Here is a 27,661-nt window from a genome sequence, read left to right on the forward strand (position 1 = left end):
ACATCCATTCTGATATTGTTCTCTTTTCCTCCCCTGCAGGAAAGATGTGATCCGGAGGAGTATGACTTCGAAGATGTTTTAGGTAAGTACAGCTTTTTTGTGTTGTTCCCCCGTAACACTTTTTATTCTTTTAAGATTTTGAAATGTGAATAAAGTTAATGAATAACGGAATTCATGTAGGCTAAGAAATAAACAGCTCAGGACTCATCTTAAAGATGTGAGTAAACGTAATGAATAACGGAAGTGATGTAGGTTAAGAAAGTGAATGGCCCAGGACTCGAATGCTGATTTGTTTTTCACTAGCCTCAATTTTCGTATTTGGATTAGCACCATCTGGGCCCTTAATCCCCTTTCAGTAAGCAATTATATAGATTTAGATTACTCTTATTACCTATTTATTCATAACTGTAACGTGATTTTAGGTGTGATATTTTCTTTGTTTACTCGTTGAGGACAACATATGCACCAGAGTGTTTGCCAACCATGGGGGACTTCTTTTTTTTTCTATCATTATAATAAGTTATTTGTGTGGATTATAGATGCCATAATGAAGTATTTGTTATGTAAAGGATAAAGTATTGGATACCGCTCAGCTGGTGAATTCATAATCCTTGCCATCTTGATTACGCTTCGTAAACGAAATTGTTTGTTAGGGAAGTTGTTGCAGTTGTTGAGTGGTAAAGTGCAGTGGGGTATATATATATATATATATATATATATATATATATATATATATATATATATATATAGCAAAAATGGGTATGTTTGAAGGAATAGTGGTTCCAACAATGTTGTATGGTTGCGAGGCGTGGGCTGTGGATAGAGTTGTGCGCAGGAGGATGGATGTGCTGGAAATGAGATGTTTGAGGACAATGTGTGGTGTGACGTGGTTTGATCGAGTAAGTAACGTAAGGGTAAGAGAGATGTGTGGAAATAAAAAGAGCGTGGTTGAGAGAGCAGAAGAGGGTGTTTTGAAATGGTTTGGGCACATGGAGAGAATGAGTGAGGAAAGATTGACCAAGAGGATATATGTGTCGGAGGTGGAGGGAACGAGGAGAAGAGGGAGACCAAATTGGAGGTGGAAAGATGAAGTGAAAAAGATTTTGTGTGATCGGGGCCTGAACATGCAGGAGGGTGAAAGGAGGGCTAGGAATAGAGTGAATTGGAGCGATGTGGTATACCGGGGTTGACGTGCTGTCAGTGGATTGAATCAAGGCATGTGAAGCGTCCGGGGTAAACCATGGAAAGCTGTGTAGGTATGTATATTTGCGTGTGTGGACGTGTGTATGTACATGTGTATGGGGAGGGTTGGGCCATTTCTTTCGTCTGTTTCCTTGCGCTACCTCGCAAACGCGGGAGACAGCGACAAAGTATAAAAAAAAAAAAAAAAAATATATATATATCCTCTTGGTGAATAGTAGTGGCTGTCAGTTGATGGAGTGGTTGGGAACTGCTCTAGTGTTATGGGTCAGGAGGTGAAGTGCTTTGGAACGACCATCCCTCTCCGCCTCCCCATGTGTTAGGTCAGGTTATTACCGTGACCCGAGAGTCCTGAAGGGGCGCGTCGCTCCTGAAGGAGCATACTGAAGGGGAGCGTCGAACGTGAGGGAATGGAGGTGCTCTTTGAAGGGTTACTTCACTCCTGAAGGAGCACGGCATTCTTGAAGGGCAAGGTCACAGTGCCCTTCTTAACCACGTCACTCCAGAAGGCACCGTCTGTACGTTCACAACGCTAGTGAAGGAGGTCCTTGGCTTTCTGAAGGGCAGTGACGGACCTGAGGGATCTGGGCGTTCCCCTGGGGCCGCGTCGCGGGCGTGGAGGCATCTGTATCTCCTGCTGGAGTGCATGTTATGGGAAGGAGATATCAAGGATTTTCTTTTCCATTGGTTCCTGCAGGATCCGCCTGAAGAGAGGGGTCACTGAATTTCGGGAGGGCCCCTCACTCCCAAAGGATCCTGCCTTCGTGACGTGACACGTCGCTCCTGATGGGTTCCCTGGTACCTTCAGGAGCTACACCCAGACCTGACGAGAGTGAGAAGTGTGGTGACACCCAGGTCTGACGAGAGTGAGAAGTGTGGCTACACCTAGGACTGACGAGAGTGAGAAGTCTGGCTACACCTAGGACTGACGACAGTGAGAAGTCTGGCAACACCCAGGCCTGACGACAGTAAGAAGTGTGGTTACACCCAGGCCTGACGACAGTAAGAAGTGTGGTTACACCCAGGTCTGACGAGAGTGAGAAGTGTTGCTACACCCAGGTCTGACGACAGTAAGAAATGTGGCTACACCCAGGCCTAACGAGAGTGAGAAATGTGGCTACACCCAGGCCTGGCGACAGTGAGAAGTGTGGCTACACCCAGGTTTGACGAGTGATATGTGTGGCTACACCCAGGTCTGACGACAGTGAGAAGTGTGGCTACACCTAGGCCTGACAGTGAGAAGTGTGGCTACACCCAGGTTTGACGAGAGTGAGAGGTCTGTCTACACTCAGGTCTGACGACAGTGAGAAGTGTGGCTACACCCAGGTCTGACGAGAGTGAGAAGTTTGGCTACACCCAGGTCTGACGAGAGTGAGAATTCTGTCTACACCCAGATCTGATGACAGTAAGAAGTGTGGCTACACCCAAGTCTGACGAGAGTGAGAAGTGTGGCTACACCCAGGCCTGACGAGAGTGAGAAGTCTGGCAACACCCAGGCCTGACGACAGTAAGAAGTGTGGCTACACCCAGGTCTGACGAGAGTGAGAAATCTATCTACACCCAGGTCTGACGACAGTAAGAAATGTGGCTACACCCAGGTCTGACGAGAGTGAGAAGTTCTGGCTACACCCAGGCCTGACGACAATGAGAGGTCCGGCTACACCCAGGCTTGACGAAAGTGAAAAGTGTGGCTACACCCAGGTCTGACGAGAGTGAGAAATCTATCTACACCCATGTCTGACGACAGTAAGAAATGTGGCTACACCCAGGTCTGACGACAGTAAGAAATGTGGCTACACCCAGGACTGACGAGAGTGAGAAGTGTGGCTACACCCAGGTCCGACGAGAGTGAGAAGTGTGGCTACACCCAGTACGCACCACTCTTGAGAAAAGCCTCGCCAACATGTCCACTGTTGATATATTAAATTACCTTTGGAACGGTTCTTCTTCCCGTAATTTCCTAACCGTAAATTGTACCAAAATAGAATCAGTCTTTTAGAATTACGTGAATTAATTATTTTGTCTCTAGAATAATTACTGTAGTATGACACTCTCGTGCGGTTTTTATGACCTTCTCGAAATAATAAAATACTCTGTGTTAAAAGGTTTGTTCGAATCTCGCCCTACTAGTTCGTCTCTTACAAGTGTCAGTGTCTCGCTTGTACAACTAGTGTCCTTATGGCATTGTCTCTCATTTATAACCGGTTTATTTATTTGAATCATTATTACAACCATTATTTGTATATCTAAACCATTGGCGATTATACCGGTATTATAACCAGTTTATTTATTTAAATCAGTATAATCCATTATTCGTATATCTAAACCATTAATCTGTTATATCGTTACTGTAACCAGTTTATTTAAATCATTATAGCAACCATTATTCGTATATCTGAACCATTAATCGGTTATATCGTTACTATAACCAGTTTATTTAAATCATTATAACAACCATTATTCGTATATCTGAACCATTATGAGTTATATCGTTACTGTAACCAGTTTATTTAAATCATTATAACAACGATAATTCGTATATCTAAACTATTAATCGGTTATATCGTTACTGTAACCAGTTTATTTAAACCATTATAACAACGATAATTCGTATATCTAAACCATTATGACAGTTATATCGTTACTGTAACCAGTTTATTTAAATCATTATAACAACCATTATTCTACGTATATCTAAACCATTATGACGGTTATATAACTAGTTGGTCTCGTATCCAAACCATTATTTTGGTTTAATGACCTTGTTCTTATATCGAAACCAATATATCAGTTTTATAAACTTGGTCTTTATAGTATTATTTCCGTTATCTAACCATCGTTTTTACAATAAAAACTTTTAATTTCGCTTTTGAAACCTTTGATTATTTCTAGAATACCCCTTGTTCTCCTCGCCAGCACTTGTAGTTGCCGTCAATCGAAATTTGTTTCAGTAAACTGTTGTGGCTTGTCGCCTGCATTTGCACTAGGTCTGTATACCCTCTATGGCGTCGCCTGTGTAGCAGACAGACAGACAGACAGACACTGACCGGATCGCTTGGCTTACAACTGAAGTTTAGTCATAACTTGAAATATCTTTATGAAATAGTTCATGAAACTTTGTGCACTTGTTCGTCAGCACTTAAAGAATTGAATGGCATTATTATCCTTATAACTCTAGTTTGCAACTCCGCAGGATTAGACGTCTTAGATTGTTTAACCTAACTCATAACGGGACGAAAATTCCACCGTAAGACCACGGGTGGACGTGGAAACGAATATTTTTATTCACCAGACAATATGTCCACCCGTTCTTGTTTCACTGCCAGACAATATGTCCACCCGTTCTTGTTTCAGTGCCAGACAATATGTCCACCCGTTCTTGTTTCACTGCCAGACAATATGTCCACCCGTTCTTGTTTCACTGCCAGACAATATGTCCACCCGTTCTTGTTTCACAGCCAGACAATATGTCCACCCGTTCTTGTTTCACTGCCAGACAATATGTCCACCCGTTCTTGTTTCACTGCCAGACAATATGTCCACCCGTTCTTGTTTCAGTGCCAGACAATATGTCCACCCGTTCTTGTTTCACAGCCAGACAATATGTCCACCCGTTCTTGTTTCACTGCCAGACAATATGTCCACCCGTTCTTGTTTCAGTGCCAGACAATATGTCCACCCGTTCTCGTTTCACTTGCAGTTAGTTAACTAGGCTGCATTGCAGGCGACACAAGTGTTCGGTGTAACACAGCTTTCTTGTTTTCCTCCTGTCGAGCCCAAGTGATCAATTTAGTGCCTCTGGAAGATGTATCATTTAACAAAGCACGACTGAAAGGTAACATTGTTATCACCACCACCTAGAAAATAGCAGTCCCTACGTGGAATATAACATAAACTGTCGTAGAACGAATATAACTCAAACTGTCGTAGAACGTTTCATAAAGGAGTCCCCATGCTAGAGCGTCACCTACACAGATTTTGGTTCATGTCGCCACGTTCAAACTCCCATCCCCCCCTCCCTGGACTCACACTTCGCCCTGAAGAACATGATAGGTTCCCCAGGTAGAGTACAAGTTCCCCCCACTTGGAGTGGAGCCCACCAGATCCCCTCCGTGTAGAATGTGGCACGTCCCTCCCCCACCTGGAACGTACGTACAATCCTAGCTGTGTGAAGAGAGCCACATCTAACCCTAGCTAGTGTTTGTGAAGAGCTACGTAAGGACAAGTTCCTCTCGGTTCTGTTGAGAAAATTTTGGTCTCATCCAGAGAAACAATGCCCAGAATGTGGTAAAAAAAAGAGAGAAAAAAAAAGACGCGCGTCGCAGCCACTCGCCTACAAACACACCATCTCCTGACCCGCCTTCTACCCACTTCTCGGTCTCCTTGTCATCATTTTTTTTTTTTTTACGCACACCGCCCTCAGATACCCCCACTACCTTCCATTACCTGCCTTCACCAGCTCCCTTCTGCCCCTAAACCATTTAATCCAACCCTCCCTTAGCCACCCTCTTGACCCACCCCAGAAAAGCAAAATTCCGTTTTTTAATGGAGTGCTTGGAATACCTTCACTGGCAGAGTTGCCAGATAACTATTTTACGATTACTTATAGAAATTATCTCTGATTTGAGGAAGTGTTCAAAGCCCAGTGTAATATAGCAGTAACAGTGATGATCGAGAGGTCGTACTGTGTTGGTGTTTTGAGGGAAAATGTTGACAGGGAAGTCTGGATATGGAGAGACATTTTTTTCGAGTGGTAGTTAACTGGTCTCCCCGGTTCACTAACCTTCGTACATCTTCGGACCTTCTCACCGTCTTGGACGTGGTCGAGATCTCTACCCACGTCAGAGTAAACCTCAAACACATGCCCAGGATCGGTAGAATGCATCAAGGGAATTGTGAGACAACGAGGAGGGGGTAATGTGAGAAAAAGAGAGACCCGATGGCAACGGAGAGGTGTTGGGAGTCACGCTGGCTGAATCTGCGGCGGGGAACCAGTATCCTATCCCCGTGCTGAGGGTCGGGAGCAACGGTGGGTTGTGAAGGGCGTCCAAGACTGGATATTTGAGGGGGGGGTATTGGATACGCTCGCCACAAAGGGTATGTGGTATGGGAAGTTTATTAATACATTTCCTCTTCCACCGAGGATGATTAGTCCCTTGTCGAAGGTAGTTTTTGGGTGACGGTTTCATTACCGACTAGTGTGTGATATTCGTTAGAGGCAGGAGCAGATATATTGTGTTTATGTAGGGCATTAGCATGTTAAGATGACAAAGAGAGGTTGAAGCGTGTGTCTTGTTCTCGCACCTAAGACAAGTGTGTCTTGATAACAAATTGTCGAGTTACGGGAAGAACTGTTGTCTCATGTTTCCGTCTCTCAAACCTGTGTATGTATATTGTCTTTTATGTGTAAACAAGCCCCACCTGTGTGTGTGTGTGTGTGTGTGTAGTGCCATTTAGTGCTTGTAGTGAGCCTGGAAGTACCAATACACGGGTAGGAGGACTGCACTTCACCACACACACATGTGTAAGGGTGTGATATACATTTTTGTTGAGCATGACCCTCTGTCTTGCTGCTTACCTGATGATTTTACGCTCCCTTCAACACACTTCACAGAATCCCCCTTGTGTCCTCTACTTCTGCACTTCCTCTGAATTTTCAAAGAATTTAGTCTGTGAATACGTTTGACAGTTCGAGTAACTCCCTCCTTCCAACTTACTCTTCTCGTGTGTATGAATACATGTTTATTTGCATATTTTTCGGTTAGTCGCGTCCATGATTATATGGGATTATCTAGATGAAGGAAATGGTTTCATCTCTCTGTGTCCATTATGTCGAAAAACTGTGTGAGGACACCAATGTATTTTTGTGTGGTGTCCACAGAAATCGAGTGGATGTGCTGCTGTCATCCTCAAAGTCCCAAACATTTTATTTTAGCACCAATAACCTGAGCCAAAATCTTGTCAGCTATAAAAGATAACATAAGTGATATATAATATATATGAATGTATAGTTTTATTAGCAGCGGTATTTTCGTATGTTTCATTTACGTAGCAGAATTCATGGTCTTTTCTATGTTGTTGGTCATTTCGAATTTTAGTAAGTTTGGACATTGTATTTTTTTTTTGTGTAAGAGTTAACATGGACGTTGTGGACAGTGCTTAATCTTCGTGTGCTACGGGGAACGCGTTTTATAGTATTTCTTCGTCTATTATCGAGAGCTTTGTTCATATATCTATCTATATCTATCTATCTATCTATCTATCTATATATATATATATATATATATATATATATATATATATATATATATATATATATATATATGTTAGCAGTTCTTCGTCTTTTTGGAAGTAAAAGTAAAACTGTAATCATTAACTGATGCACCCTAGTGTTTGCTATGTGCAGTATGTATGGGATGTATTAGTTGTTTGATAGAGGGAATGTAAAGATGTAGCGAGCTGCTTCTCACCTCCATAGCTGGTACAGTAGGCAGCCGAACTTTCATTTAATTAGTTATTTGAATTATTGATATGTAATTCAATAATATCACCCGCTACCAATGTAGGGTAATAAAAACAGTAGCAGCATAGAGCAGAGGAGGTGAGCTAGGATGAGGTGCACTTCTACAATACGTTCAAAATATGTTTGAAATATGAACCGTTAGAGGAAAAGAATGTGATGGTGTGGCTCTTAAACTGTAAACAGACTAGATATGAACAATGTGGTTGGCCCAACATCTTTAGTGTGAAGGTTCAGAAGTGTTCAAGGGGTGTTCCACTGCGCACCGGAAACATTGTGTGAAGGTTTCAGAATTGTTCAAGAGGTGTTCCACTGCGCACCGGAAACATTGTGTGAAGGTTTCAGAATTGTTCAAGGGGTGTTCCACTGCGCACCGGAAACATTGTGTGAAGGTTTCAGAATTGTTCAAGAGGTGTTCCACTGCGCACCGGAAACATTGTGTGAAGGTTTCAGAATTGTTCAAGGGGTGTTCCACTGCGCACCGGAAACATTGTGTGAAGGTTTCAGAATTGTTCAAGAGGTGTTCCACTGCGCACCGGAAACATTGTGTGAAGGTTTCAGAATTGTTCAAGAGGTGTTCCACTGCGCACCGGGAACATTGTGTGAAGGTTCAGAATTGTTCAACGGGTGTTCCACTGCGCACCGGGAACATTGTGTGAAGGTTTCAGAATTGTTCAAGAGGTGTTCCATTGAGCACCGGGAATATTTTAAACTCCCATGGGACGCTGTCTCCCCCAAATAAACGCAACGCCTTCTCCTGTCTTTACCCCCCCAGCGACTACTTCAGCATCCTCTTCCAGGATGCTCCCACATACATCTTTGTTGATGCAGTACGGAGGGAGGATGCAGATGAGCGAAATATAGTCGGCGGAGGTTGACGCGTTGACACGGTCTGACGACGCACCACCTCACGACCCATCGTCGTACGTCAGGGGTATAAACCACCCCCTCCCTCACTCCCTCCCTCCCTCCGCGGGAGGTGTCGTGTCGTGACCAGCGATGGGGAGGGAGGCAGGCGGGCGCGGGCGGGGGTCGACCTGAAAATGGTACCGGTTCCGGACCGGATTTACCCAGGTGTCCATATAGAACGCTATCCTCGTTTTAGACTCGGACGTTCTCCTGGTTGTGAACGCATTCCACGCACCCACGCACGCACGCGTTAGCAACGTGCAACGAGAGGGGCGTCCTTGGGCGTGCGTCCGTTTCACGAAATGGACACTGCTGTGCAGAGCGTTAGATGGGGATTTTCCTGCGTAAACGTTTGATTTTAAGTTGGGTTCGGTTACGTTAGGGTTTTGCCTTAGATTTTTGGTACATTATCACGGTCGCTCTCATCCTCTTATCTTACCCTTTTGGTGTCGTGTGTGAAAGAGAGAGAGAGAGAGAGAGAGAGAGAGAGAGAGAGAGAGAGAGAGAGAGAGAGAGAGAGAGAGAGACTGTGTGTGTGTGTGGCGACGCGCCCGTGGCGAGGACAAGCACCAGGTTGGCAGCTGTGGTGTCTTTAAGGTGTCAGATTTGACGCCCATCCCATCAGCCACCTCTCCTCGTTCTCCGTGCGTTGTCTCTCTCTCTCTCTCTCTCTCTCTCTCTCTCTCTCTCTCTCTCTCTCTCTCTCTCTCTCTCTCTCTCCCCACACACACAGAACATATCACAGAACGGCAGATGCACAAACCCCAGTATTTGCACCCCTTTTTGTAAATGATATTACCACTGCATGTGTACACCTGCTGTGTAAGTGGTGTTACCCCTGCACGTGTACACCTGCTGGGTAAGTGGTGTTACCCCTGTATGTATACACCTGTCTATGTTTGGTATTACCCCTGCTCGTGTACACCAGTTGTGTAAGTGATATTACCCCTTGTGTACACCTGTTGTGTAAGGTATTACCCCTTCATGTGTGGACTTATGCTTGGTATTATCACCCCCTGCATGTGTACGCCTATGTAAGGGTTAATACTCCTGCATGTTTATACCTGCTGTGTGAGGGGTATTACCCCTGCATGTGTACACCTGCTTTGCATGTGGCGTTACCCCTGCATGTGTACACCTGCTTCGTAAGTGGCGTTACCCCTGCATGTGTACACTTGCTTCGTAATTGGTGTTACCCCTGCATGTGTACACTTGCTTTGCATGTGGCGTTACCCCTGCATGTGTACACTTGCTTTGCTTGTGGCGTTACCCATGCATGTGTACACTTGCTTCGTAAGTGGTGTTGCCCCTGTACATGTACACTTGCTTTGCATGTGGCGTTACCCCTGCATGTGTACACCTGCTTCGCATGTGGCGTTACCCCTGCATGTGTACACCTGCTTCGTAAGTGATGTTGCCCCTGTACATGTACACCTATGGAAGTGGTGTTTATATTGCCTGGCTGCAAGGGTGGAGGGTGGGTGGTGGGGCGATGACGTTCGTGTGGGTGGGGAGGGGTTGAGGACGGCCTCTCCCCTTCCTCCTAACCTCCCCCCCCCCCCAGCGTCTTGCCTCAGCACTCATTCTGAAGCCACAGTGTCAGGCTCGTTAGACGCGTCCTCCTGAAGTCTGAAGCCATAGTCTTTATAAGGCTTGTTAGACGCGTCCTCCTGAAGTCTTTAAGTCCATAGTATCATCAGGTTTGTTGGACGCGTCCTGAAGTCTGAAGCCATAGAGTCAGGCTTGGACACAGCCTGAAGCCATAGACTCAGGTTTGTTTGACCCGTCCTGAAGTCTGAAGCCATAGATTCAGACATAGACTTAGACACGTGGGATGCATCTGTGAGTCTGAAGCTGTAAACTTAGGCTCGTGAGACTCATCCTGAAGTCTGAAGCCGTTGACTCTGCTCGATGGGACATGCCCTGAAGTTTGAAGCCGTTAGCTCGGCTCGGTGGGACATGTCCTGAAGTCTAAGCCGTTGGCTCGGTTCGGTGGGACATACCCTGAAGTCTGAAGTCGTTGGCTCGGCTCGGTGGGACATATCCTGAAGTCTAAGCAGTTGGCTCGGTTCGGTATGACATGCCCTGAAGTCTGAAGGCGTTGACTCGGCTCGGTAGGACATACCCTGAAGTCTGAAGTTGTTGGCTTGGCTCGGTGGGACATGTCCTGAAGTCTGAAGTCGTTGACTCCGCTCGGTGGGACATGTCCTGAAGTCTGAAGCCGTTGGCTCGGCTCTGTGGGACATATCCTGAAGTCTGAAGCCGTTGTTGGCTCGGCTCGGTGGGACATGTTCTGAAGTTTGAAGCCAATAAACTTGGGGGGGGGTGGCTTCACCTCCGCCACCCCCACTTTCACCTATATATATATATATATATATATATATATATATATATATATATATATATATATGTATATATATATATATATATATATATATATATATATATATATATATATATATATATATATGTATATATATATATATATATATATATATATATATATATATATATATATATATATATATATATAGAGAGAGAGAGAGAGAGAGAGAGAGAGAGAGAGAGAGAGAGAGAGAGAGAGAGAGCCCGCCACACTTACCATAGTTCCCCTTACATCAACTTCTTCGTTTTCTAATTTTCACCGTTTTCCTCCTCCTCCTCCTCCTGTTCTTCTTCATCCTCCTCTCCTCTTCCTCTTCCCCCCCGCTCTCTTCCTCCTTCCCCGCCACACTCCTCCCCGCACCTCCTCCGCCTCCTCCTCCCTCACCCACCGACTCCCGGAACAAATTATCGACACAGATCTCCACTTGCCCCTCTGTAGCCTTTTCGCCATCTAAATATAGATATACGCACATCACTCCCTCTTTTTTTTTTAGGAAATAATATTTGGCAATATTATCCACCATGTCTCTGGACGCGTTCGTGATCCCCTTCATTGCTACCGAGGCTGGAGCATAAAGCGAGGGGGGGGGCTCTCATATTGTCTAACTGGCAACCGTAATTACTCATACCTTTATAGCTCATTTAAAGATTAAAAAAAAAAGAAAGAAAACTTTAATACATTTAGTTAGTTGTGAGATATCGTTTTTAAAAGAAGAAGAAAAACCCTCCTAACCCGCCTATGCTTCGAGTGTGTGTGTGTGCCGAGCGAGGGAGTGCGGATAAAGTGCGGGTAGAGTGCGGCAGAGGTTTATAGAGTGTGTTAGTGGACGCGAGAAGCCAGCCTGCTCGCCGCTATGCCAGGAATGCAAGGCCAAGGTTGGTGGCAACCCCGGGCAGTGACGCCGTCTCTATACCACCCCTACACCTGTCTTGTGTGGCTCTCTTGTGTCCCTTTACACCTGTCTCTCTGGCTCTTTGTATACATTACACCTGTCTCTCTGGCTCTCTGTGTACATTGCACATGTCTGTGTGGCTCGCTGTGTTCCTTACACCTGTCTCTTTGGACCTCTGTGTACATTACACCTGTCTGTGTGGCTCTCTCTGTCCCTTACACCTGTCTCTTTGGCTCTCTATATACCTTACACCTGTCTGTCTGGCTCACTGTGTACCTTACACCTAACTGTCTGGCTCTATACCTTACATCTGTCTTTGTGGCTCTCTATACCTTACACCTGTCTGTCTAGCTCTGTGTCCCTTACACCTGTCTTTGTGGCTTTCTGTGTACCACACACCTGTCTGTGTGGCACTCTGTATCTTACACCTGTCTGTGTGGCACTCTGTATACCTTACACCTGTCTGTGTGGCACTGTATACCTTACACCTGCCTTTGTTGCTCTGTGTACCGTACACCTGTCTTTGTTGCTCTGTGTCCCTTACATCTGTCTTTGTGGCTCTGTGTCCCTTACACCTGTGCGTGGTTCTTTGTACCTTACATCTGTCTGCGTGGTTCTCTGTACCTTACACCTGTGTGTGTGGCTCTGTGTCCTTTACACTTGTCTCTTTGGCTCTCATTGTACTTTACACCTGTGTGTGGCTTTCTGTGTCCCTTACACCTGTCTATGTGACTCTTTGTTCCCCTTATACCTGTCTGTGTGGCTTTCTGTGTCCCTTACACCTGTCTGTGGCTCTGTATCCCTTACACATGTGTGTGTCTTTTTGTCTCTTACACCTGTCTGTGTGGCTATTTGTGTCCCTTACACCTGTTTGTGTGGTTGTCTGTGTTCTTTACACCGGTGTGGTTCTGTCTCCTACACCTGTGTGTGTGTGGATCTGTGTCTTTTCACATGTCTGTGTGGTTCTCTCCGTCCCTCACACCTGTCATTGTAGCTCTCTGTCCTTGCACCTGTCTGTTTGACTCTCTGTGTCCTTTACACCTGTCTATGTGGGTTTGTCTCCCTTTCACCTGCCTCTGCAGCTGTGTGTATTCCGTACACCTGTCTCTGTGGCTTTCTCTGTCCCTCACAACTGCTCACGTGCTTCTGTGTCCATTACACCTGTCTTTGCGGCTTTCTCTGTCCGTTACACCTATCTCTCTGGCTCTTTCTGTCCTTTACACCTGTCTGTGTGGCTGTGTCCTTTATACCAGTCCGTTTGGCTCTTTGCGTAACTGAAACCTTTCCATGAGGCTCTGTGTCCCCTACACCTTTCTGTGTGGCTCTATTCCTTATACCCGTTTGTGTGCCTCTGTGTCCTATACACCTGTTTGTATGGCTCTGTGTTTCCTTTACACCTGTCTGTGGCTCTACGGGTCCCGTACACCAGTCTTTGTGGCTCTCTGTGTCCCTTACACCTGTCTAAGGTTCATTTGTGTCCCTTACATCTGTCTTTGTATGGGTCTGTGTCCCTTACACCTGTCTGTGGCACTAAGTCTTCCTTACACCTTTGTGTGTGGCCCTGTGTCCCTTCAACTTATCTTTGTTGCTCTCTCTGACTCTTTGTGACTCCATTACATCTGTCCTTCTGGCTCTGGGTGTCCCTTACCCCTGTTTGTGTCGGTTACTTTATATCACACCTGTGTGTGGCTATCTCTGTCCCTTGCATCTGTCTGCATGGCTCTCTCAATCCCTTATCCATGCCTGTGTGGCTCACTGTCCCAATCACCTGCCTCTGTGGATTTCTGTGTCCTTTACCCCTGTCTGCGTGGCTCTCCGAGTCCCTTACATTCGTCTCTGTGGCTCTATATGTCCACACCTGTATGTGTCTCATACAACTGTCTGTATGGCTCTATATGTCCACAACTGTACGTGTGGCTCTGTGTCTCTTACACCTGTCTGTGTGACTTTGCATGTCCCTTATAAGTATGTGGCTTTTTTCCCCCTCACATCTTGTGTGATTTTTTTCCTCGCAGCTGTCTCTGTGGCTAAGTCTCGTGCACCTGTCTTTGTGGCTCTCTCTGTGTCCCTTGCACCTGTCTTTATGGCTCTTTGTGTCCCTTGCATTCGTGTGTGTGGCTTTCTGTTTCCCTTACACCTGTCTATGTGGCTGTGTGTCTCCAACACCTGTCTATGTGGCTGTGTGTCTCCAACACCTGTCTACATGGCTCTTTGTGGCTCTCTCTATCCATTACACCAGTCTGTATGGCTATCTGTGTCCCTTGTCCTTTACACCTGTCTTTGTGGCTCTCTATGTCCTTCATACCTGTCTACGTGGCTCTTTATCCCATACACCTGTCTCTGTCGCTCTTTATGCTCCTTACCTCTGTTTTTGTTGCTCTCGGTGTCCCTTATCCCTATGTACATGTCTTTCTGTATCCCTTTTACCTTTCTGTGCGGCTGTCTTGCACCTGTTAGATTCTATGCCTCCCTTACACCCCCCCCTGTGTCCCTTGTGTATGTGGCTCTGTTCTCTCGCACCTGCCGTTGGGGCTGTGTGTGACACTGGTCTCTACGCCTGTCTGTGTGGCTCTCTGTATCCCTTACACCTACCTGTTTTGGCTCCCTGTGTCCTTTACACCTGGCTTTGTGGCTCTTTGTCCCAGGAGAAAGGTAAATGCCGGAATGGGGGAAGGATTTTACTGTCCAAAATTGTACAGACAGTCACAAGGTATTAAGTGCTGCTTGTAAGAACCATTATTGATCAGGAACGAAGAGAGACATGACCTCTCGCGCCCATCATAATACGTTTATTTGTTAGTGACAGACACTGGGCCAAGCAGAAACAGGGAAGAACTACCATAGGGAGGAAATGAGACCTGTCATCCCTCTTCAGGTTGGCAAGGGGAACTGTAAATTGTCCGCCAAATTCAGCAGAATAGAGCATGGTAACCCCCCCCCCAAAAAAAAAAAAAAGGTAAATAAATAAATGAATAAATAAATAAATAAGAATAGAGACGAGCCATCATGTAACGTTCATCATATATCCCAACAACATACGGGGACTGAAATCACATAGAACATATGAAATCCCATTTGTCAGGAGGGACTTTGCTAAACGAGTCAAAAAGCAGCATTTGCAACCTTCACTGAACACAAAACAAAAAAAAAAAAGGAGTAAAAAGAGAAAAACGGACAAAACACGACATGAATAGTGAGGTGTGTGGATCTCAAATTACAGTCTATGCCGGTGCAACAGGAGTGGGAGATCATGTGGAGGAGTTAGACTGTATTTAGTAGTAGACCCATTATGTAACAGCTGAGCACTTGGACTCATCAGATGATGCGGTAGAAAGAAGCACGCGTTGTCAAGATTGGAAAAAAACCAAACCTTGTCCTTGCATTAACCTATAGAGCACCGGCTTTTGCAGAGCCTCGAAAGCATTAATCTATAGAGCCCCCGACTGATGCAAAAGCCTCGTCATTATATTGGAACAAGTTACAGAGAAAACAATATCTCGACCTCCTCTGAAACCACCCAGTACCAAGTAATAGTCTTACGGAGACTTCAGCCCACTAAAAATGGAGACATGTAGGGAAATGTAGGAAATAACATCGTAGCTGGGAAATAGTCTCAATGGAAGCAGCCCATACGAAAAGCTACAAAAAAGGAAGAAAAGTTATTCCTTTGTGAAAAGTTTTTCCTCAGCCAACAAATAACAAAAACCATCCTCAAAATAACATTCTGGACTTGGCAAATAATGTGGACCCCTTAGTATGTGATATAACCATCTGAAATCACTTTATACTCTGATCACAGTCTAACTAAAGGGAAAAAAAGATTTGCTTGAATGCCATACCATCTAGCCAGAACACACGAAACTTTTTTATATATAAAGTAATTTCAGTGTTAATAGTAAATGGATAAACTGGGAAGATGTGATCATTTGTGTGCAACACAGAGGAGGAATGTGTAAATGACAAGACCGCTTTGGTCCTCTAAGCATTCAACTATCGAAAAAAGACCACAAAAGGCCAAGGTTAGAAAACGAGCAAGACGAGTACTTTACAGGAGACAAAAAAGAAAAAAAGAATGCAGATCTAATGAAACCATAGCTCACCCAGCAAAGGGAGAGAGAGAAGAAATACTATCATCTGCTATGGATGAACTGGAACTATGTATGGCTCGTGTTTGCGTCTGTCAGACCATAAACTTCAAAATTTCGTACGAAACTCAGGGAAAACAGACGAAAAAAGCCATAAGTGAAATGAATAATAAACCAAAATAATTCTACTCATATACAAAAGGCAAATCCAGAACGACAAACTCCATTGGCCCAGTCAGAAGGTATTTTCAAAGATGGCGGCCAAGAGATGAGTGGTGTTGTGAACAACGTTGTTAATAAACGACCGAACAGACTTTTTCCTAAACAGTAATCACCCGAGAGGGCCATTCAGAGCATGCCCTTGCACTCGGCCCAAGGCCCGGACTCGTGGAACTCAAAGTCTTGATAAAAAGAAATGCATCAAGACCACTCACTCTAGCACGAGCACAAAATATCCTCTGGAGAAGTTTTAGAGTCTGTGGCAACATTCCCGAGAGTCTGAAACGGACTCCCATCGCCCACTTCACAAAGGTAGAAGCAAAGCATTCTCCCCCACGCATAGAAAATGCAGACATGATTTACACAGACCCTGCAAAAGTATGTGACATGGAACGATGGTTTCGCAGCACATGAAATGCGAAAGATGGGAATGACCGGAAAAAAATTGGGAGATGGATATACCACTTTGTAACAAACGTAAAACCATGCCATTTACAGTACCTCCGTATTGAAAAGCTCAGTCCCCCCAAGGAACTGCATTTGCACTCTTCCTGTTCCTTATTCTTATATATAACTGACATTGACGCAAACACGAGCCACAGTTCCATATCATCTTGCAGCTAGGTCGACCAAATACCCTAGTCCAACAGCTTGGGCTCCACGAAGTGTCCCTTACGCTTGTTAGTGTCTCGTGTGTGTCCATTACACCTGTCTGTGTGGCTTTCTGTGTCCCTTGTACCTTATCTGTTTGGCACCGTGTCTCCATAACTTGTCTGGATTTGTAAACTTTACATCTTTCTGGTGGCTTTCTGTCTTACACCTTCTTGTGTGGGTACAGCTGTCTGGTGGCTTTCTGTCTTACACCTGCTTGTGTGGTTCTGTCACCTTCACCTGCCTGTGTCCCTTACACATTTTTGTTGATGTCTGTGTGGTTCCGTGTTTCCTACACCTGTCTGTGCCTCTGTTTTCCCTTCCACCTGTTTGTGTGGTTCTTTGTTCACTATATATATATATATATATATATATATATATATATATGGCTATGTCCCTTACCCTTCTTATGGCTCTGTCTTTTACACCTGTTTGTCCTTGTGTTCCCATACCTCTTTGTGGCTTTCTGTGTTTTTATACTAATCTGTCTGGCTCTGTATGTTCACTACACCTGTGAGCTTTTCTATGTCTCCTACACCTGTATGTGTAATTTTCTGCCTTCTCTGTTCCTGCCTGTGTGTTTCTGTATTCCCTGCATGTACCTGTATCCCTTACACTTGTCTGTGTGGCTTTTGAGTCCCCTACTCCGATGTGTGTGGCTGTCTGTCCATTACACCTGTTTGTGTAGTTTTCTGTGACCTTATACCTGTTTAGCCCTCTTTGTGCCTTATACATTTCTGTGTGGCTCTCTGTACACCACACCTATCTCTATGTCCATCAGTGTCTCCTACTCCAGTTTCTGTGGCTCTCTATGTCCCCTACACTTGTTTGTGTAAATCTCTGTGTTCCTTCATTTTTATGTGTGGCTCTGTCCCCCAGTACCTATTTGTGTAACTCTTTGTCTTCCATACCTGTTTGTGGCTGTTTGTCTCCAACACTTGTCTGTGTGGCTCTTTGTACCCCACATATGTCTGTATGGTTATCTGCATACCCTCCTCATGTCTATGTGGCCTTCTGTGTCCCCTATTCCTGTCTGTGTAGCTTTTTGTCTTACATCTGTGTCCCATACACCTATGTGTGCTTCTCTTTCCTTTACACATCTGTATAGTTCTATGTAACTTACTCCTGTCTATGTGGCTTTGTATTCCTTACTGCTGTCTTTGTGGTTCTCTGTCCCCAATAACTGTGTATGGCTCCCTCTGTTCTTTTCACCAATCTGTGTGGTTCTCTGTCCCCCTAGACCTTCGCGTGTGGTTCTGTCTCCTATAACTGTAGGTGTGGCGTTATTCCCTACACCTGTCTGTGCATCTTCATCCCCTTTATCACTGTTCTGTGTGGCTTCCTGTCTTGTGTCCCCTACACCTATTGGTGCGGGGTCTTTGTTACACTTTGTCTCCCCTACACCTGTCTGTGTGGCTGTTTGTGTCTGATTTCCCTACACCTGTATATGGCTCTCTGTCTCCCCTGTACCTGTTTTTATGGCTATCTGTGTGGTTGTGCCATCTGTACACATGTTTGTGTTGTTATCTGTGCCTGTTAAACCTGTTTTTGTATCTGTCTGTGTCTCCTACACTTTCTTGTGTGTTTATGTTCTCAACATTTGTCTTTATGGCTGTTCTCCCATAGCCGTCTGTTTGGTTGCTTGTATCCCCAAACATCTGCCTTTGTATCATAGTTACCTGTGTTCCCCTACATCTGTCCATGTACCATTGCCTGTATCCCCCCTACATCTGCCTTTGTATCATAGTCACATGTATCCCCTACACCTGTGTGTGTATCATAGTTGCCTGTATCCCCCTACACCTGCTTGTGGACATACTCTCACCTACATAACTTGACTTTACACCTGACCACTGCACAATATACATTGACCATACATAACATATTCTAGATGGCTTCAGCTACCCAAAGCCTATGCCCCACAAAATATTTGTGGCAATAGACATCACCAAAGCATTTGACACTGTCCTTCAGCACTCTGTCCTCAACACAGTGAATTAATTACAAGACCCACAACAATCAGCTTAGGTGTACATTAAAGAAAATCCACTCTTGTCTTACCAGTCCAGTGCCTGCTTATGAAGCATTCTGGACCCATTTCAATAAAATCCCTTCGTACACACAAACATACTCATGAGACACTAAGAAATCAGTCACAAACCAACCATACCCCTTAAGAGGTAAGTCATGGAAAACCTACACAAAATCTCCAAAGACAACTGCCCACCTACTCTTCACTCCCACTGATACAGACATTGCAGTTAAAACCTTAAAGAACTCTCCTGTTATAGGCCCTGATTCATATTGATCATTCACAGAGATCACTATGGCCAAATTGGCCAGTCCATTGCAGTCCAAGCACTCACAGATATCTTCATATACTGGCTAAGCGACAGAATCCCTAGCATCTGGAAACAAATCTTGAAACCCCTCAAACCACCTAACACTCCCACCTCTTACAGCCCTGTATCACTTGTATCCTCATTATCCAAAGTCTGTGAAAAACTGATGCACGGCAGAGTCAAACAAGGCATATCATTCTTACCCACACAGCATAAGCTTCAGACCCAAACACTACCACCACACTCATCACTGAGGTCAAACAAAGTATCCTACGTGGATTCAGTCAACCACACCAATCCTCTCGCACAGTATTGGTGGTAGATGTCATCAAAGAATGTTACACTGTTCCCTGACACTACACACACAAAAAGTTTTGATGCCCATCAACAACATTGATAAGAAATGGTTGGCCGATTTCATAGCCATCCGCCATACCAGGGTCATTCACAGTGACTTCAAGTCTAAAACAATTGAAATCTACAATGAAATTCCCAAAGGAGCAGTTCTTTTTGCAACTTTCTTCATTTTTTTCATATATGTCCTCCCATTACCTCAGCAAACTTCAACATGAAGGTCCTTTCATATGCTAATGACCTCACAATCACGTCAGAGAACCCTGACACCACAGTAGCAACATCAGATGTACTGTACTACATCACACACTTGAACAATAGCTCATCAAGGAGAGAATGTTTGCATCTCCACAGAAGTCTTTGATCATTTTTTAACCTCAGACAGTCATGAATCCAGCTCACACCTCCCAGCACCTTGAATGGACTGTCAGTTGCACTGACCACAAAACCAACCATTCTAGCCATCACATACAACATACACACAACATTCATTCCCCACATTAATACTATCACCACAAAAAAAATCACAAACTAAATTCCCTAAGAATACTAACTGGCAACAGATTTGGACATGAAAAAGAATCCCCCTTCACTCTTTCATATGAGTCATTCTTCATCTTCACATTAAACTGTTCTTCACTTGCATGGTTTTCCACCCTTTCAAAAGCAAATACAACAAAGCTGCATACCACACAAAATAATGCTGTCAGAACTATCACTGGCTGCCTTACAACCACATATGCTCAGCATCTCAATAAAACAAAATCCCTCCCAATGCTCAGCACTTAACTCTTTGTGACAACACTAGACCCCTCCCACTGAACCACTCTATGACTAACAGCCAAACCCCAGATAGAAGTAATAAGCTTATCCCACCGTACATTTCAGTAACCTCTACTCAAAACACATACTCCCTGAAATAACCCGACAAGTACTAACAGCCAACTTCCCACTTCATTCTTAAACTTCAATCTATCAAACATACATCTTTCAGAAACAATGCTCTCCAAACAAACATGAGTCACACTTTCCTGTCTGTGCTTTGGATATGACCCATTGCTGCAACACTATTTCAACATATCCCAAAACCCTCCAGGGCCCATAGTGCAACTACCATAAAGAAGACACTGAGCACTTATTTCTCAATCATCCTGCTTTCTCTGCACATAGATGCACATACATCACATCACTTATGACCTGTGGCCTTGGCTGATGGACTTGGCCTGCTTTCTGAGTGCTGCAGTAGTCTCCTAAAGATACCATATGTACTCGTGTACAGGTCGAGTTTTTATGATGAAATTGTTGTGTAAAAAGTAGGGGGATTGCCCTATGCATGAGAGGTTAAAATCTTTAACTCAGTTATAGTGGACCTGTGGTATATTACAAAAATAGGACTGATAATTTCTAGTATAATATGCTTATTTAACAAAACTCCTCTTGTAGAAATGTAGAAAAAATGTATTGTAGTTTATGTCTCAAAAGTACAAAATTAATACTAGTAGACCTTGAGACAGACCAAGAAGCGACACAACTAGCAACTAGTAAAGGAACTAATTAGTGCAGCAAGCAGCTGGCTTCACTGGCAGGCTACTTTGGCACCAGACTGATTCAATACATCATGCCATTTACTCTCTAACCCCTGATACTAAATAAATCGGGAAAAAAATACTGGAATCTTACAAAATTCAAATTGTATGGCTATCTCTCAATGCATCACTGTTTATGTTTTGGTTATAACTCACGTTAGTAACTGAGTTTCATCAGGTCATATTCATCAAAGTGTAAGATTTCAAACAAAATATTGTGTTCTTTGTCTACCTGTGTGCAATTCAAAACTAGATTGAAAAAGAGAAGTGTAAGGAAAGGAAGCTAAATATGTTTTATAATGCTTTTTAACTCGTGTTTAGGATACTGATAACTTGTGTTCAGGATACTGATATTCTTTTGTTATAGTCCATACCTCACATCCATACAACAATATGAGGACTATGTCTTCAAACATACTCATTTTTGTCCTTACAGATAATGATCTCCCTCTTTCTATACATTCCTCTAATGCTTGCAAAACCTTTGTCCTCTCACCCATCTGATGACTGGCTTGCACTTCCTTGGTTCCATTCACTACTATGCACATTCCTAGATATGTAGAACACCTTACTTCCTCCAGTCCAAATTTTCCCTATTAAGTCACACCCCGACTAATCCTTTCCCTCTGCCCTGCTAAACCTGATGACCATGCTTTTATTCACTTTGACTTTCAAGTTTCTCCCTTCACGCACTCTCCCAAACTCAGGCACTAACTCCAACGATTTCTCACTTGAATCTACCACCATTGTTTTTCATCAGCAAACAACTGACTCATTTCCCAGGCTACCTCACCCTTTACAAACTGCATGCTCGCACTTCTCTCCAAGACCCTTGGATTTACTCCCTTCACCACTCCATCCATAAATATACAGCCATGGTGATATCACACACCCCTGCTACAGTCAGCCTAAATAGATAACCTCCCCGACTCAACAAAACACCAACCTTTTAAGCATCACATATGACATTTATTCCTCACACTAAAACTATGAACTACATGCCCTCAGAAAACTAAGTGGTATCAGATTTGGACAAAAAATAGAATCCCACAGCATCTTATACAAACACTTCATCCAAAGTCACTTCAAACTGTGCCTCACCTGCCCAGTCTTCCACCCTTTCAAAAGCAAATATAACAAGCTGCAATCTGCATAAAGTGGAGCACTCAGAACAGTCACAGTCTGCCTAGCAACCACAAGCACTGAGCACTTCCACAATGAAACAAAAACCCTTCCAATACAGTTCCACCACAACATGCTAGGCATTCATTTCTGTGCAGTAGCTGTAGACCCCTCACACTTAAACAACTCTATAACTAACCACCGAGCCCAAAGCAGAAATTAAAAGCTTATCCCTGCCTTGCACTTCAGCAAGCTCTACTCTCAAATCCCCTCAAACCCAGCAAATGTAATAGTACTACTGATAATATACTCTCACACTGAAATGACTTGAGGAGCACTAAACAACTTGTCTTCCTAACTCAGTCTTAAACAGAACTCCACCAGATACATCGATCAAAAGCCACGACTTGCACACAGACATGCTGCGGACATTGTTACTAAAAATATTGATCCATCACATTCCAGGATTCTTCATGTCCATGATCCACCGGTTACAATAAAGACAGTGAACATTTACTGCTCAGATACTTTGCACTTTCCCACATAGATACACACAACATTGCTACACTTTTTGATGAAAGGTCCCACTAGGTGGACTTGGCCTTGGGCTGTAATATTCCCTGGGGAGAGGTCTTATGTACCACTAGGACAGTTTCTTAGAGAATGATCTTGAGTAATTATAGATTACAAGAAATGAGCATATTATTATTCATATTCATTTCATACTTGTTTGCCATTTCATGGACCAGGGAGGTAGCACCAGGAGCATACAAGAAAAGTGCATCCTTTGACCCTTTCATTACTCACTCAATCAAACCACCTCACACCGCATATTGTCCTCAAACACTTCATTTCCAACACATTCACCTTGCTCCCTGTCATAGTATAGCCCATGCCTCGCAACCATATAACATTGTTGGAACTACTATTCTCTCAAAGATACCCATTTTTGCTCCCTGAGACAACGTTCTCTCCTTCCACACATTCTTCATCGCTCCCAGAACCCTCACCCCCTCCCCCACCCTGTGACTCAATTCCGCTTCCATGGTTCCATCCGCTGCTAAGTCCACTCTCAGATATCTAAAACACTTCACTTCCTCCCATTTTTCTCCATTCAAACTTACCACCCAGTTAACCTGTCCCTCAACCCTACTAAACCTAATATAACCTGCTCTAATTCGCATTTACTCTCAACTTATATTGTCGCAGAGTAAGTCTTAGCACATTTCTAATGATGTCTTATTAAGTTATTTACGTTCCTAAAATTTCTTAGATTAATGGTATTATGATAAGACAGTGTATCAGTAAAAATACTTTCTTGTAACAGACACCTACTCTCTGCCAGTGGATGCAACTCCAGCAGCAACAGCAATAACAGCTCCACCCACCAGCATCAGCACAGAAATCTACCGCCGTCCTGTGTACAGGTCCCCTCCTGCTGTCCGGAGAGCCCAGAGACCTGACCACCCAAATCGACCACCCGACAACTCGGCGGTAGCGGCGCCAGCAGCAGCACCGAGCCTTCATCATGACCGCCAGACCTGCTCTTGCACCTGTCGCCTCCACAGCAACACAGTAAGTGAATTAAAGCAAGTTAGTGAGGGAATTGGTTTAAGGCAAGGAGGATGACCATGTGGAAGACAAAGATGCACCCATAGGATGGAGTGAGAAGCAAATATTTTTTAGGGGGGGGTGGCTTTGTAGGTAGGAGAGTTAGACGTAGGCAAAGACTTTTTTGGGGAAAGAGCTAGAAAGGATAAGGGTGAATGTGATGAATAAGGATGAGAGAATGACTGATAGAGGGAGATATAGAAGTAAAGAGAGGAAGTATTTAAGGCAAGATTTTTTCCATAGGTCATGCTAAGTGCATTAATCATGAGTCATGCTTATTGTGGTGCCCTTTTCACATCCTGGTTTTTTCACAGACTGTTTTTTCTGCTGCCACACATACTGCATTATTGTCTGTCGTGGCATCAGCCAGAAGTCTTTTTTTTTTCTTTTTTAGGTTTGCACTTGGTCATGTCTTAAATGTTTCAGCAGTTGCAACAGATTTCTTATTCTTGTGGATAAAACATAATAGTAGAAGCCTCTGCAAACACTGTGCTAAAGTTGCCCTCTGCCAGTGGCCTATTAAGGATGAGGCACTAAAGGCTAAGATGGCTCTGGACTTCACTAGTTTTGGAGACTGTTGTCGTGGCCACCCCATTGAGGGAGTTCCTTTATATGCCTTTTTTTTTCTTTAATTTGTTATTAAATCTTTAACTAATTCTCTTTATCTCCTGTAGTTTTGTTATTTATGCCTTTGTATTGAAAGATGTCCTTTCTATTTATTTATACTTTCCTCTAAACCTCATTGCTTTTCCTACTGTATTGAAGTATCACCTAGAGCAAATGAACAGCTGTATCAATCACACATATCCAAATCCAGTCTCTGGCTGTCCTGTATTATGTACAAAAACCAGAGCCCATTATCTGCAGCCAAACTCCGTAGACCACTCCATGGTGTATCTTCGCCTCTTCATCATCCTTGGTTCATCTGACTGATAACATGTTACCCTCCCATAAACCACATTAGTCCAGCTGATTCTATCCGGTGGATGTCTTTTGCTTTCCTGAATGTTCAGGCCCCGATAACTCTGAAGTTTCATTTACTCCATCCTTCCATATCTTTCTTGGTGTCCCCATTCCCCTTGCTCCCTCCACCTTTGACACATAAGTCCTCTTAGTCAATTTTTCTTCACTCATCCTTGAGTTTTACTTACTGCTGCAGTAGTTTAGATCAGTTTATGGTAGGATCAGTAATGTTTTGATAGGTCATGCTGTGGTAGACTAGTCCACATCACATCGATTAATGTCGTGCAGAACTGTTTTGTGTTTTGTTAGTGTTGATCAAGTAATACAAAGATGACCAATTCATACTCTGTTAATTGTTATACAGTACTGAAGTAGCATAGGTTATGAGTAGGTTACACCATGTTATACCCACATAGACATGGCTTCTGAATATCATGATTGTTAAAAGTTGTTTTTTAAGCATGTATTTATTTGTGATATCATAAACCTTAGATTATCTTTCTGTTCCACAGGGGTGCAAGAGCCGTAGCAGGTCACGCGAGCGGCGGCTGCTGGGCATGGGCGACTTGGAGAGCGTGCTTGTGGGTGGAGTAAGTGGTGTAGGAGGGCGTGGTGTAGGTGCAGCTAGTGTGAGTGGACAGGGTGCGGGGGTGAGTGGAGGAAATGGCAGCAATGGTGGGCGAAGTGTTGGTGGTGGTGGGAGTGCCAGCAACAACAGTGGTGGGCTGGGTCTGCCCACCTCGGGTAACCCAGGGGCCAGTGGTGGGAGGGGCATGACAGTAGGTGGTGCCAGTGGCAGTGGCATTGGGCAGGGCAACATCTCTAAGGGAACAAATGGAGGTGGTGGGAGACGGACTGTGCACCAGCCGGGTTTCTTGAAAACAGTGTCAATCATAGATACGCTAAGTGAACTGGCTCATGGACCAGAAGTGCGGCGGTTAGCTCAGGAACCCCGGCCACAGCGCCCATCCCGTCCACACTCAGGTTCACGTGCCTCCCTATCTCGCCAACCCACCAGTACCACCTCCCCTGGTGGTGGAAGTGCCACAGACCATGGTGATGACACACCCACACGCCCACCTGGTCCACCTGTTCTTTCAGCAGATTTTCAGCAGTATAGTGAAAAGATCTATGATGCTGTCACCTCACAAAGGCCTGAACCCAGCCTGCGGAGTGGACGTGGTGGCCGGGGACGTGTCCATAGCCTTGCACACCCTCGCAGGAGGGAGCGAACTCAACCTCGGGGAGAGGCTGCTGTGGAGGAGCCTCAGAGTACCCCTGGGACAAACCAGGAGGGCAGGAGAGAAGAGGAAGAAACCAGTAGGAAGTCCCGATTAGAACACCGTGGTAGAGAACGAGGCAGAACACCTGACTGGATCAAGAGAATCTTTGACATCGCTAAGAAGGGTGACCTTCCCTCACTGGTGAGTGTGACTGTTGTATCCTTCCCTCACTGGTGATAAATACCACTGGTGAATCCTTCCCTCACTAGTGAGTACCAATGTTGTATCATATCATTTCTAAAGGCACTGTAGCCATCCAAATCAGCATGCCATATTTCTAGTTGCATGGATTGCAAATGGTTACGTGAGATAACTTTGCAGTAGGATGCTGTGGTTTTGACATGGGTAACATGAGACTGTGAACTCTTGTTTCGAATTTATTTGTTCAACCATAGTCAGTCATGTTTGAACTGAAATAAAAAAAAAAGGAAGGTTTGACCTTCCCTTTCCTGCTATGAAAATACAGCCTATGTTTTTAGGGGGGTAGGCATATTCCATATATTTTTTTACACTTGCTATCAGTTTTTTAAAGAGGCTCATGTGTAATTAGGGTTACAGATGAGAGGTATGGATAGTGTATTGTATTCAGAACCATAGGAGGTGTGTAGTAAACAGAAGGAATATCTTGAAAAATAGTCACAGAAGCTAGAACATATACATTATGTTTAGAGGGAGGTGTCCTGAGAGGTAAGAGCAAATATTCAAGGAAAACTGGAGTATAAGGTATTAACCCTTTTTTCTGTGTGCAGGGGATTCTTTTGACCTCCCCAAATGCACAAGAAGAACTTTTTTTTATTTATGAAAAGGTGCATAAATGAATATTTCTTCTTTTGAATCAAGACTTTGCACTTTATTCAGGAACATTGATGATCAGATTGGCCAGTCCTATATCTGCAAAAGAAAGAAATATTTCTTTCATACTTGTTAGACATTTCCCTCATAGCAAGGTGGTACATGGAAGAGACACAGAGAAGGCCTCATTTTTTCGTATGCATTCTCTAGCTGTCATGTATAATGCACCAAAATACAGCTCCCTTTCCACAAGGAGGCCTTATGGACCTTTCCATTGTTTTCCATGGCTGCTTTATATACCTTGGTTCAGCCCACTGACAGTATGTCATGTCTTCTATACCACATCACTCGAGTTCACTTGATCCCATGCATGCCATTCACTCTTCTTCGTGTTCAGACCCTTAGCACAATATTTTTTTCTCTTCATCCTTCTCTCCAAATTGGTGTCCCCCTTCTCCATATCCCCACCATTTCAGACACTTGTAACTTCTTTGTCAACCTCTCCTTACTTATTCTCTCCATACAACCAAACCATGTCAGCACACCCTCTTCAGCTCTCTCAGCCATGCTCTTCTTACCACACCTCTCTCTTACCCTATTTTTACTTACTTGATCAAACCACTTCATACCACATGCTGTTTTTTAAACATCTCGTTTTCAACACAGTAGCTATCTTCCATACATTCTCATGTATAGCCCATGCTTACCATTGATGCAATGTCATTGGGATTACAAATGTTCCAACA

The 27,661-nt window shown here is 44.1% G+C and overlaps 1 protein-coding gene across 2 annotated transcripts in view; it reads left to right on the forward strand.

Annotated features, from left to right (window-relative positions):
* Window positions 1–27,661, forward strand: part of LOC139751493 (uncharacterized) — a 130,617-nt gene that overhangs the window by 42,724 nt on the left and 60,232 nt on the right. Inside the window, exons 3-5 of one of the 2 annotated variants that reach the window (XM_071666951.1) lie at window positions 40–82; window positions 23,594–23,841; window positions 25,353–26,264. In XM_071666951.1, coding sequence (XP_071523052.1) covers window positions 40–82; window positions 23,594–23,841; window positions 25,353–26,264 — 1,203 coding nt within the window. The remainder of the gene's footprint in view (window positions 1–39; window positions 83–23,593; window positions 23,842–25,352; window positions 26,265–27,661) is intronic. The other variant, XM_071666952.1, reaches the window with a different exon arrangement.

This window comes from Panulirus ornatus, chromosome 11 (genome assembly GCF_036320965.1).
Source record: "Panulirus ornatus isolate Po-2019 chromosome 11, ASM3632096v1, whole genome shotgun sequence".
In the NCBI taxonomy this organism is placed as follows: domain Eukaryota; kingdom Metazoa; phylum Arthropoda; class Malacostraca; order Decapoda; family Palinuridae; genus Panulirus; species Panulirus ornatus.